At 39.4% G+C, this 12,450-nt stretch overlaps 2 protein-coding genes across 2 annotated transcripts; one reads left to right on the top strand and one right to left on the bottom strand.

Annotated features, from left to right (window-relative positions):
- The first annotated feature begins 470 nt into the window (after positions 1-470).
- On the top strand, positions 471-1,929 carry LOC107602091 (uncharacterized). The gene has a single exon (XM_016294498.1). The coding sequence runs from the start codon at positions 471-473 to the stop codon at positions 1,800-1,802; it is 1,332 nt and encodes a 443-aa protein (XP_016149984.1). The 3' UTR covers positions 1,803-1,929.
- Positions 1,930-7,217: 5,288 nt separating this feature from the next.
- LOC107602107 (C5a anaphylatoxin chemotactic receptor 1-like) lies at positions 7,218-10,227 on the bottom strand. Its single transcript, XM_016294516.1, has 2 exons — positions 10,154-10,227; positions 7,218-8,570 (listed from the first exon to the last, which is right to left on the bottom strand). The coding sequence occupies exon 2, from the start codon at positions 8,563-8,565 to the stop codon at positions 7,492-7,494; it is 1,074 nt and encodes a 357-aa protein (XP_016150002.1). The 5' UTR covers positions 8,566-8,570; positions 10,154-10,227; the 3' UTR covers positions 7,218-7,491.
- Positions 10,228-12,450: the final 2,223 nt, after the last annotated feature.

Below are 12,450 nucleotides of genomic sequence, written 5' to 3' on the forward strand. Positions count from 1 at the left end.
AGTTCCCTCCCTAAAATACATATTTTACAGCCAGTGTTTATCACTATATAGTAGTAATCATAAACATAGCCTGTTTTCATAAAGAAGCTCTTAGGAGCTTAAAGGCTCCCTACCAGTGCCCCTCTTTCGCAAAACTCATCATCTGGCACAGTTATATCATTGGTAGAATATAAAATGGGTAAAATATTGAAATACAAGCCTTTCAGGCAAATATAATTTATGTAATATGTCAAACCTTTAACCCTCTGGGAAACAATCCACTCGCAGCAACAGTTTAAAAGTACCCCAATTCCACTGGAAAACTGCAGACTTGGCAACCCTGATATAGCCCTATAGCTGGCTTTGAAGAAGGCAATCCTTTGCAAGGGCATCATCATATCTGAGCATCCTTGATATCAGAAATTTTGTTGTTAAGAAATAGTTTTATTTCTCCTAAATCGTGTATTTCTCACCCGCTGACAGATGCCTACATGTTGGGCTGGCAGGGTCATATGGAGCCCACAGTACATGCCACTCTGCCCCGCTCTTTTTCTGCCCCGTACCCCCCACTGGAGGGTATTGCCGAGGGAGCAGAGGAGGAAGAAGAAGATGAAGAAAGCCCTCAGTGGGTTACAGATCAGATAGCTGATGGGAATGAAAGCCTTACGCCAGAGATGAGCCTCAATTCTGATGCTGAGGCAGATTCTGTAGTAAAGATAGATGATGGTCCAACGGAAGAAGACATCCAGCAGGCTATGCGTGTGGAGATGTACATCCTGGGACTACTGCAGCGACGACACCTCAGATCTACAGGAGAACTCAACTCTGATCCTGATCAGTGGCATAAATTACACACATACCCACCTAGTTACCCACAACTTGACCAATTGCAATGGCAGGAATGGGCAACTCTCTCTGAGGAAGAGAATGAGCGTGAACCACAAGATGGATATTACATGAACCTTCCCAATGCCCAAGTTGGACCAACCTCCCTAAGCAGTGAGGAGCCAGAATCCTCCTTGGAAATGGATCAGTATGGAATCGAAGAAGTCTACACTAGCAGCAACGACTCCCCTCGGCATCAACCGGTTTACATCGATCGGCGTCCCACGATGAAACCCCACATTCACACCTGCTGCAATCACACCTACGTACCTACGTTGTCAACTCCCGAGTCCTGTGAGCAACACCAGCCCATTCCATCCCAAAAGTGGGCCCTTCTTCAGTCCCTAGCCAGAAGGAGTCCAGAGAAAAGGTGGACAACTCTAGGAGAGAGACAAACCAAGTCGACCATCTGCTCTCGGTCAGAGGACAGTTGCATCTCTCAAGGATGGACCGGCCAACCGGAGCACAAATACTATAATACGGTGGGACGGGAAATGGGCAGGCATCATAGTGACGAATTTTATCCATCTAATCAGCGGCTCTGGTGCTCCTCGGCAGATCTCAGTCAAGAAGAGGATGAGGGGATATTCAGAGAAGACGTGCACAAATTCAGCCTAAGTCAGTTACCTGGCAAGTGCACCAGTGTTCAGTTCATGGAGCAGGACCTGAGGGTGCAAGAGGCCGCTACTGCACCGACCGATGGGTCCGACTCCAGTCTGAGCGAGACTTTCTCTCCAGGAACCAGTTCATTGTCCAGTGACTCAGATGAGAGCGGAGGGCTGGTCTGGCCTCAGCAATTGCCCCCTCACTTGCCCCCGTCCCCCTCTTCTTCACAGAATCCCTCCAATGCTGTGGTCAAGATTAAAGCCTCACATGCGCTCAAAAAGAAGATCATGCGATTTCGTTCAGGCTCTCTCAAACTCATGACCACTGTCTGAGTCTGGCCATGAACATACCTGCCTATTTATATTTTAAAATTCATTTGAGAGCTTTACGTAAAACGCTTCTTAAGCTGTGACGTACTGAATAGGACTGGGATAATAAATCGATGCATCGTGATTCGTGGATCGATTCTGAAATTTTCGGAATTCTCTCTCGAATCGATTCTGAGCTTAGTTTTTAAAAGCAGATGGCGCTCTAGGCTAGTTTTTAACCGCACACTCAAATGCTCATGAAGAAGAGCGCTTGTGCATTTGGCTGAGTAATGTAAGTGGTTAAATGTACTTGCACATCAGCTTTTATGCTTTTATGATGCGAGATTAATGTAAACACAGCCCACTGTGAACACCCTTGTAATTCGCTTCAAGCTTTTCGAACTGTATGAATGATTATTTTAGGTTCAAATGGTGCATGTGTAAGGAACTGGAAGCAAGCAGAATACGGCTATTTCTAAAGCATCCAATAACGCCATCTGCTGTTAAAAACTAAGCTCAGAATCGATTCAAGAGAGAATCGCGATGCCTTCGGAAAATCGCAGAATCGATGCAGAATCATTTCTCGATTCGCGATGCATCGATTTATTGTCCCAGCCCTAGTACTGAATACTATTTCCAGGTCCAAGCCTCTACTCAAGTAAGAATACTATCCCAACAGCTATTTATAAGCACTCATTTATGGCACACCTTTAAGCTAAGCTTTTAAAAACTCACGGTGTATGATCTGCAGCCTCACAAAGTTATGGATACCAATATTTTAACGATTTAGAAAAAATGTTTTCAGTATCGAGATTAGGTTAGGATCATGGTTTTTCGGTAGTACTACAGCACACAGTGAGTGTATAGTAGCACCGAATGTCATTTGCTTTTGGGATCTGATAGAGAGTTTGGACTTGGAAACTGTAACATGATGTCAAACTTAACCAGATTTACACTTGTTTATAAGTCCATCCTCCAGTAGCATCTTGCTTTCCTGATTTTCACCTTTAGGATTATTGTATCTTTCTTCTTGTTAATAAAAGATTTGATGAGATGCAACCACAAGATACAAAGCAAACCCACTAAGCACACCAAACCCATTACAAGAACATACTATTTTGGATTTAATTGGACTACTGTATGTTCATTGATTAATTCACCCAAAAATGAAGATTCTGTCATCAGTTACTCACCCTCATATCGTTCCAAACCTGTATGACTTTGTTTCTTGTGTGGAACACATTTTGTCCATACAATGGAAGTCAATGGTCACCAAAACTGTTTGTTCACCAACATTCTTCAAAATATTTGTTTTGCATTAATCATAATTAAAGTCATGCAGGTTTGAAATGACATGAGGGTGAGTAAATAACAGAATTTAGTTTTTTTTTGGGGGGGGGGGGTGAACTATAAGGACTGTGTCTGTAATGTGTCTGTAATGTTTATAAATCACTTTCTTCAGCTTCAAGTTCTCAGGCATGCCCATATATCTCTTTCTTTTCAATACTATAGCTATATATTTTAGCTTTCCCCTACTGAATAAAGCCATTTTAAGATCTTTTTTTGTTTTCTTGATTATTGACAAGACTGCTTATAATGATGTCACATTGTCCATTGTGTAAGAATGGGAATTTTTTTTTGCCTGGGAATATTTGATCTCTTAACAAGCATACAGGAATTACTAGGTACTCACAAGAGAAATCTGCAGCATGAAGAGAGATATGTGTTCACCTGGAATTGATTCTCATTAGCTTAGCATTTTAAAGGGGGCAATTTCCCAATGTCCCATGTCCATTCATTAGAATGAAGTCAGCTTGATGAATATTTTGTAGCATGTTTGTTAAAACACATTTGTAGTGTACGGGAAAAATTTTCAACATTTCTAGTAATTTATTAGTATTTATACTTTATGAACTTTGATATAACGTAGCTTCTTTATTGGTGCCACCTAGTGCATTGGAGGACTGGAATATTTCATTTTCTTGCTGCTACACAGTCAAACCTTACCTGTGCTGTGCAGTGGAAATACATTCCAGTGTGGAGTGTACTAAAATATGCCTTGCCTGAACGTAATTTTTCACTACATTTGATTTTATGCTCATGGTGTATTTTAAAGATTTTCACGTAGTCTTTGAAAATTGCTGCCTGCTTATTGCATGATGTTAATAAACTCTTATTCGTGAGCCTTCTTTTCAAACTCGTCCATGTGTGTGATTTGAAATAATGTTGTTTTTTACATCTACTATATATATAGGACTTGACAGAAATTATGTAGTCAAAAGATTACATAGTTGTTCCCCTTTGAGTGGAAAATGCAATTATCCTAGACAGGGCCATATAGCAGAAAATAAAGTTCATCTCCAGATGAGTGTTTAAACCTTTATATCTTTATTTTATATTTTCAGTATGTATACAGAATTATATGAGTTATACAGAAATGGTCAAGAAAAGGGTCAAATAAGCACTGAGATACAAATGCTACAGTAACACAAACTTATGATAGTTATAATACACACTGAATAAGCAGGAGAGGATATAAGGCATATGAATTATGTTCATTACTCAACTTTATGCAGGATATTATTCTCAGAGTGCTTATTAGCTGCCTTGTTGCGCAGATAGAAAGGTTGCTAACCCATATCCAGACAAAATTTAGGCTTTGAAATAAAATAAAAACAAAGGCTTTCAGAATCACTCTTCTTCTTTTTTTTGCACCGTAAGTACCCCACTTTTTGTCACTAAATTTAACAAATTATGCAGTTTTAACTTAATATACAATATAATAATATCCAGTATAATGCGGTATTTATTATGAGTGTCCATAATAACGATTTACTTCGTATATGAATTTGCCTTTTTGTTCTGTGTTGATTTATGTCTTATTGAAACAGGAAGTTTGGGTGGAAACTTTTTTAAGCAGCTGCAGGTGGATATACATGTATGGCCTCGAAACTCACACACATGATACACCAAAAGCCACAAAACTCTAATGTTTGTGATGTGATGGTTGGAAATCTCAGCACTAGCCTGCCAACTTTAGTTTTAACACTCACTCTTTACTGACCTACTGGTTAGTCAAGCTCATGAGCAGCAGGCGTTTCACAACCGCGAGGGACAAACACGCCTGGCAAGTTCAGCTTCTCATGCTATATATATAAGACACATCGAAAGATTTGCCTAATTGTTATGTGTGCACCATTATGCTGTTAACCTTTATTTCGCTGTGGTACATTCACCCTATGGCTTCCATAGTACGAGAATAACTGCTGTGATTTTCTGGCTTCTGTGGTAATCAATAGTTGCATTTGTATCTATGTTGTATTTAATCCAAAACATTCTTTTAACAATGAAGCAAATCTGACTTAAAAAAAAAAATTACAACATTTTAGTTGTGTCCAGTGATGAAAAAGTCTATTCATATGCTATGTGCCGTATATCTCATAATATAGTTTTGAATACTTCTGAATGCAAGGATTTAAAATGATTTTTAATTTGGCTGTAAATGGTTATTAATATTTTAATACATTAAAATACATGATTACTAACTATTAGGAATCAAAACTGTCACGGATGCGTCAATAAACTCATGCACACAAATAACCTGTTTATAATGAGATTGATGGCTTAATCGGTCTGAAAGGCCTTCATGAACTATTGTAATGCACTTCTAGGTGGTTGTCCTGCATCTTCAATAAACAAGCTACAGGTAGTCCAAAATGCAGCGGCTAGAGTCCTTACCAGGTCAAGAAAATATGATCATATTACCCCAATTTTACAGTCTCTGCACTGGCTACCTGTTAAGTTCTGTATCAGTTACAAAATATTATTACTTGCCTATAAGGCCCTTAATGGGTTAGCTCCTGCGTACCTAACTAGTCTTCTACCACGCTACAATCCATCACGCTCCCTAAGGTCGCAAAATTCTGGACTTTTGGTAGTACCTAGGATATCAAAGTCCACTAAAGGAGGTAGAGCTTTTTCGCATTTGGCTCCCAAACTCTGGAATAGCCTTCCTGATACCGTTCGGGGTTCAGACACACTCTCTCTGTTTAAATCTAGATTAAAGACACATCTCTTTGGCCAAGCATTCAAATAATGCATCTCATAATCTTTTACTGCAGTCATAATCTTTTACTGCAGTTATATCTAATCAAATGCACATTATTATTCGTTAGTTTGGGTTAAACAAATCATTTTTGCTTGGTTGGAACAGCAGCTACGCTAATTATGTTTGTATTTGTTTCTCTGTTTTTTGCCACGGGATTAACATCCCGTGGTAACTAGGATTTACACAAGCTTCAGTCTGGATCCAGAACACCTGAGAAGAGATGATGCAACCCCTCAGAGGACCTCAGATGATGCCAACCCTGAAACAACATACAGAACTACCACATTTTGCTATAAGTTTGATTGCATCATATAATAATTGCTGTTAATATTGTTCATCGTCTGTTTTATTACGTCTTATATTGATTTTTCCGTTCTGCTGGTTCGTCTGGTCAGAGGAGAACTGGCCCCCCGACTGAGCCTGGTTTCTCCTAAGGTTTTTTCTCCATTCTGTCACTGATGGAGTTTTGGTTCCTTGCCGCTGTCGCCTCTGGCTTGCTTAGTTGGGGACACTTCATTTCCAGCGTTATCGTTGACATGATTGCAAAGATATTATTTAAACTGAACTAAGCTGGATGTTGACATCACTGAATTCAATGATGAACTGTCTTTAACTGAAAAATGAGTGTTTACTATTGTCATTTTGCATTATTGACACTATTTTCCTAATTAATACTGTTCAGTTGCTTTGTCACAATCTGTATTGTTAAAAGCGCTATATAAATAAAGTTGACTTGACATGATAACATCTCAGTCGATCCAATTGAGCTCGATCTGACTGAAATTTTGATTGAAATCGGTTTTGTAGACCTGAAATAATCGATCAACCAGAATGTAAACATTTGAATATGACTATGTTTTGCTAGTGGTCATGTTTAGCTACTGTGACTGACATTTTGTGTGCGAAATCCAGTCATTCCAGAATGAATCCGCGAGATTGGGAGTTTCGTGTGAGGGTGAAAAACGTATGCCGAGTTCACACTGCACGGTTTTCAAAGTCGTCGGATCACTGTTGTTTCAAGGAATTTTGTTTGTAAAATTGTGTAAAATTTCACTGCAGTTTTGGTAATGTGACCACACCTTATTGCGTGTTTGCTTGTATTTTTTTCTGTCTTATGAACGGAGTAATTTCCAAATTTTACTAATTTACTAATTATATATTTTTCGACATAAATGACAGTGGCTTTCTCTGCCTCATACGCTTAAAGTTTTGTTCGCAATATATGTAATGCACATTTAAACAAATATGTGAATAGGAACGCAACGTTTAATGTTAAAAAAAACACAACTTCCAGAATCTGAAATCAAATTGGATTAATTAAGATGGCGAAAATGAGTGTGCACTGCTGTCTCTGCTTAGCTATGACAGGAACTGGTTATGAATTGGTGTTTGCAAAAATAGAGTGAGAATATTACGGATGTTTAAAATGATTATCGCTAATATAATAGAACAATATTGGTGACCAAGTTTGTACATCTTTGATGTGCAGCGTGTCTACTAGGGATCCATACATTTTATGAAAAACTTTTCTTTAAGCCTACAAATTATTTCCCGAGAGTGGTATTTGCAGACAAAGATTTCGATCCATATCTCCACGCGAAGATTTCATAAGGGCTTCTCTCTGAACCCATCAGTAGTTGACTTACTGGTCGCAGTCATGCTGATTCCATGGGACGGTGCTTCGGATGCAAAGTGAATCACACTCCGCAGTGAGCTAATCAGATTTTTCTTAAAACCGCGGCCAAGACATACGTAGAGCAGCGGGTTCAGACAGCTGTTAATGTAAGCCAAGCAGAGCGTCAGCACATGGGCTAGACGCAGGTTGACTGTAATGCTTTCTGATTGTCCTTGCATCATTAACAGCAGAATATCCACGATGTTCAAAGGAATCCAGCACAGGAAGAAGCTGAGCACCAATGCCAGGATGACACGAAGCGTCCGGGCCGACTTGTCGCTGCCTCTATGCCCTCGCCCAGAGCTCATCGTGATGAAAACCTTCCAATGGCTGATGCAGATGATGAGAAAAGGCAGCAGAAAAGACAGAAAACAGCGGGTAAGAGTTATGGACCATGCATGACCTGAGTCACTGTATCTGCCATGGCACACTGTTTTAGTCTTGCTCATTTCATGCATCTCCATGTGAGCAAACTGAGGAGAACCGGCCAGGAGAGCGAGAATCCAGATGACCAAACAGACGCAGCGGGCCTGCCTCGTGTTCCTGTGGTTCTGGCACCACACTGGTTTGGTCACAAGTAGGAAACGGTCCAAGCTGATCACGACCAGGAGCAGAACGCTGCAGTACATCATCATGTACAACAAACCACTGAGTAATTTGCAAGCTAAAGCACCATAAGGCCAGTGCTGGTCCTGGGCGAGCGGCACCATGAGGAGAGGCAACGATAAGCAGCACAACAGATCTGCGATGGCCAGATTCAGAAACCACTGTGCGTTCACAGAGTTTGGCATTCGTAACGCGGTCACCCACACCACCAGAGCATTCCCGGGGACGCCCAACAGGAACACAATGAGGTAGCAGACCAGAGCGATCCAGTGCCGGGAACCTATCCTGGACAGTGGCGTTACAGTGGGGAGCACAAAAGGGGTGCAGTTTGTAACCCCCTCACACCAGTCGGTATCATTACTGGAGTAATCAGGAATAATGTAGTCACCTTCCTCCATTTCAGCTGTGAAATGAGAAAGAGAAAAATAACAGAAAATGTGCAAAGTAACTCAAAGCAAAAACCCTCAAAGCAGAGTCTAGTGGTTATTTAAGGGTGCGTTTACACTTGTCATGTTTGGTTCGATTAAAACGAACCCTGGTGCGATTGCTCTAGTGCGGTTTATTTGAGCACGAGTGAACGCTGCCATCCGAACCCTGGTGCGCACCAAACAAGCGGACCGATACCTCTGAAAAGATTGGTCTCGGTCCGCTTCCAAGCGAACTCTGGTGCGAATGATATATGAACGCAACACGGACCAAATTCTTCTAAACGAACCAAAAACAGGAAGTAATGACAAGATGTGACGCTATGCGACATGATTTGACGAATTCCTGGAAGCTGAAAACATCCCAGTTCTTGCATGGCCAGCATACTCACCGGATATGTCACCCATTGAGCATGTTTGGGATGCTCTGGATCGGCGTATACGACAGCGTGTTCCAGTTCCTGCCAATATCCAGCAACTTCGCACAGCCATTGAAGAGGAGTGGACCAACATTCCACAGGCCACAATCAACAACCTGATCAACTCTATGCGAAGGAGATGTGTTGCACTGCGTGAGGCAAATGGTGGTCACACCAGATACTGACTGGTTTTCGGACCCCTCCGGACCCCCAATACAGTAAAACTGCACATTTTAGAGTGGCCTTTTATTGTGGCCAGCCTAAGGCACACCTGTGCAATAATCATGCTGTCTAATCAGCATCTTGATATGCCACACCTGTGAGGTGGATGGATTATCTCGGCAAAGGAGAAGTGCTCACTAACACAGATTTAGACAGATTTGTGAACAATATTTGAGAGAAATAGGCCTTTTGTGTACATAGAAAAAGTTTTAGATCTTTGAGTTCAGCTCATGAAAATTGGGGGCAAAAACAAAAGTGTTGCGTTTATAATTTTGTTCAGTGTACGTCATTCAACCCAAGCAATCAGGTTGTGAATGTATCACTATGCCTTTAGGTTCGCTGTCAAAAATGCCAATGTGAACGCTAAGCGGACCAGGACCAAATGTATCATTTTTCTTTTTGGTCCGGACCAAATGAAGCAAACGAACCGAACTACAAGTGTGAACACACCCTGAGTCGAATCATGTTATTTGCTGAATGTCATTTTAAAGAGCCAAACATTGCAATGTAACATTGTTACGATGCAATTGTGAGGACATTAGGATATTTCAAGGCATTTCGTAAAGTTCTACTTCTTAAAAGAAAGTTTTAAAAGGAAAGTTCATCAAAAATGACAATTCTGTCATAATTTATTCAATCTAAAGTCGTTCCAAACCTGTAAAATTTTCTTTCTTCTGTGGAACATGAAAGAATATATTTTGAATTTTTTTTTTTTTATTGTCCATATAAAGAAAGTCATTGGGTTCGAGTGTTGTTTTAGGAATATATATATATATTTTGTTTCCTCAAATTGTTCCTCAGAAGAAAGAAAGGATGATAATTTTTTTTCTCTTTTCCTTGTTTTTTTCTTTACATCTTGTAGTAATACATAAGTGTAACTATAATCATGTTAAAAATCTATGAAAATAAACAATAAATACCTCTTAGAATTTCTGGTTGTGAAGTGCTGATCTGCTACACCAGATGTGATTCAGCTCATCTATTTTTGCATCCCTTATAGCCAGGAAATGATTGCAAAGTGCTGTGTGACAAGCCTTTTCCTTAGCAATGTTGTGTAAGCAATTTTACACAATGTTTGATGCAGTCATTGGTCTTTAAACTTTTTTAACTTAAAAAGTGTCATGGAAGACTCATTTGTAACTGGAACAGAGAAGGATGATGTCTGTCCAGCTATATTTGAATCAGCAGATATTTTTCTTCTTTTTTTAATGTCATATTATTGTAATACGATTGGACAGAACTGTTAGGCAAGAATCTGAACTAAAAATAATTTTCAGTAGTGGTACTGATGCATTGTATTGCTTTAAATTGCATTTAGTAATAATCATTTGAGGAAAAACATTGTGTGTACATATTGCAACGATGAATGCTTCACAACAACTGAGTGACAAAGTTCCTTTGGGGGGAAAAAATTTAAACAGAGCAAAACTTGTTTCTATAAATATACACAATGCACTTTTTTATTCTACTCAGAGGTGCACTTAATGGTTAAAATGCAGATAAACATGACAGAAATACAGCACACACAAAAAAACTGATATGGGTAAAAGAAAAAGAGGACAAATATGGCACAGAATTAGGGTTGAAAGAAATGTTCCATTACAACACATTTCAACTCCTCTGTAACATAACACTCTGTCACAGATGATACGTGTGTGTGGCGTCACTAAAATTCATGTTTCCGTTATGCTCCTTCCCCTTTTTTGATGAATTCTCTGCAATTTTCTGATCTGCATGATAAGGTGCATGAAAATGCTGACTGGTTTAAACCCCAAAATACAGAAACTAATTTCTGCATTCAAAAACACAACAAACTGTGGAGGCATGATTCTACAGTGATGATAAGAAGCAGAAAAACTAACCTATGCAAGACTGTTATGAGTTACTATAGTACAACATATAATTTAATTTCTTTAAATTGCTTCACAAGGTTCTGTTGCTCTTTTTTTTCTAGCCTACAGAAAGCATCAGTTGAATGTCATCTTGTGCAACCACAGTCAGCAGCACGATCCCATTAGTTCTTCTGTAAACAGCTATTCAGGTTAGCGTCCTCTAGTCATTTCCTGAAGGACCCTGAAAACAGGAAGAGTTCAGTGGGTGTCAGTTCAGAGATGAAGCACTCTCTGGAGGTAGAGTTGGGGTGTCGTCCCTAAAGTCATCTGTTTGAAGATCTACAGGATAGACAGAGAGAGAAAATGAAACGAAACTAAAGCAACCAGACTCCTCTAATGTAAAGAAACTGAAAATGAGCATTAGTCAATTTACACAGCAGTGCATAGCCCTCTGTGACATGTGCTGCTCTTGAAGAATTAAAAAAAACGTAATATATTTGATGTTGCAACAACCCATTTTGTCCTATAACCACAATAGTGACTTGCTGTAGATACAGATTTTCTGTAGAAAATCTGAGTTAAAAATATATAAATATATTTTCATATATTTTCAGACCCACACGGAAGTTCACAGAAAGAGTGTTCCACAGCATCTGAATGCTGATCGTTCCACACATCTGCCCTATGCGTGTTTGTTTATTTGATAGTTTGGTTCATTTGAGCGTTATTTCATCAACCAGTAGAGTTCTGCAGGGATGGCATATTTTTATAACATTTTAGCACTTCCAGTTCCATCGTCCTGACGTCAGTGGAATTTTTTGAATGGGTTTTTGGTTAACTGTCTGGCATAAGTTCTGTGATTATCACAAGCTCAAGATATTTTCACTTTTATTCCATGACATGAAATTTATCAGTAATGTCCACTTGTGATTTTTTTTAAAGATGTCTTGAAAAAGGCAGATGCTAACAAGTGGCTTAATGGGACCACTTGATAGTCACTTTCACAGCCTCATTGTGTTTACAAGCGCACTCTTACAAACTATTCTTAAACTTTTCAACTTGCAGATTTCAAATAAAGACTGAAAGAGTTGTTGGAAGCTTAATGGTGGTGATGTTGAAGTCATGTGACTGTGGTGTAGTTCGTTTATAGCCTGGTTTACATTTACATTTAGTCATTTTGCCGACGCTTTTATCCAAAGCGACTTACAATTGGGGAATACATAAAGCGATTCTTCTTAAAGAGGCAAACAGACACAGGAAGTGCTTGAAATACCAAGTTGTAGGCATTGTTCAAATAAGTACAAGCTATAAGGGAAGGATTAAATAAAGAGAAATATTTTTTTTTATGATGATGAAGTCAAGTAGTGTTTAAAGAGATGAGTTTT

Source organism: Sinocyclocheilus grahami, unplaced genomic scaffold (assembly GCF_001515645.1).
Source record: "Sinocyclocheilus grahami isolate Dianchi unplaced genomic scaffold, SAMN03320097.WGS_v1.1 scaffold319.1, whole genome shotgun sequence".
In the NCBI taxonomy this organism is placed as follows: domain Eukaryota; kingdom Metazoa; phylum Chordata; class Actinopteri; order Cypriniformes; family Cyprinidae; genus Sinocyclocheilus; species Sinocyclocheilus grahami.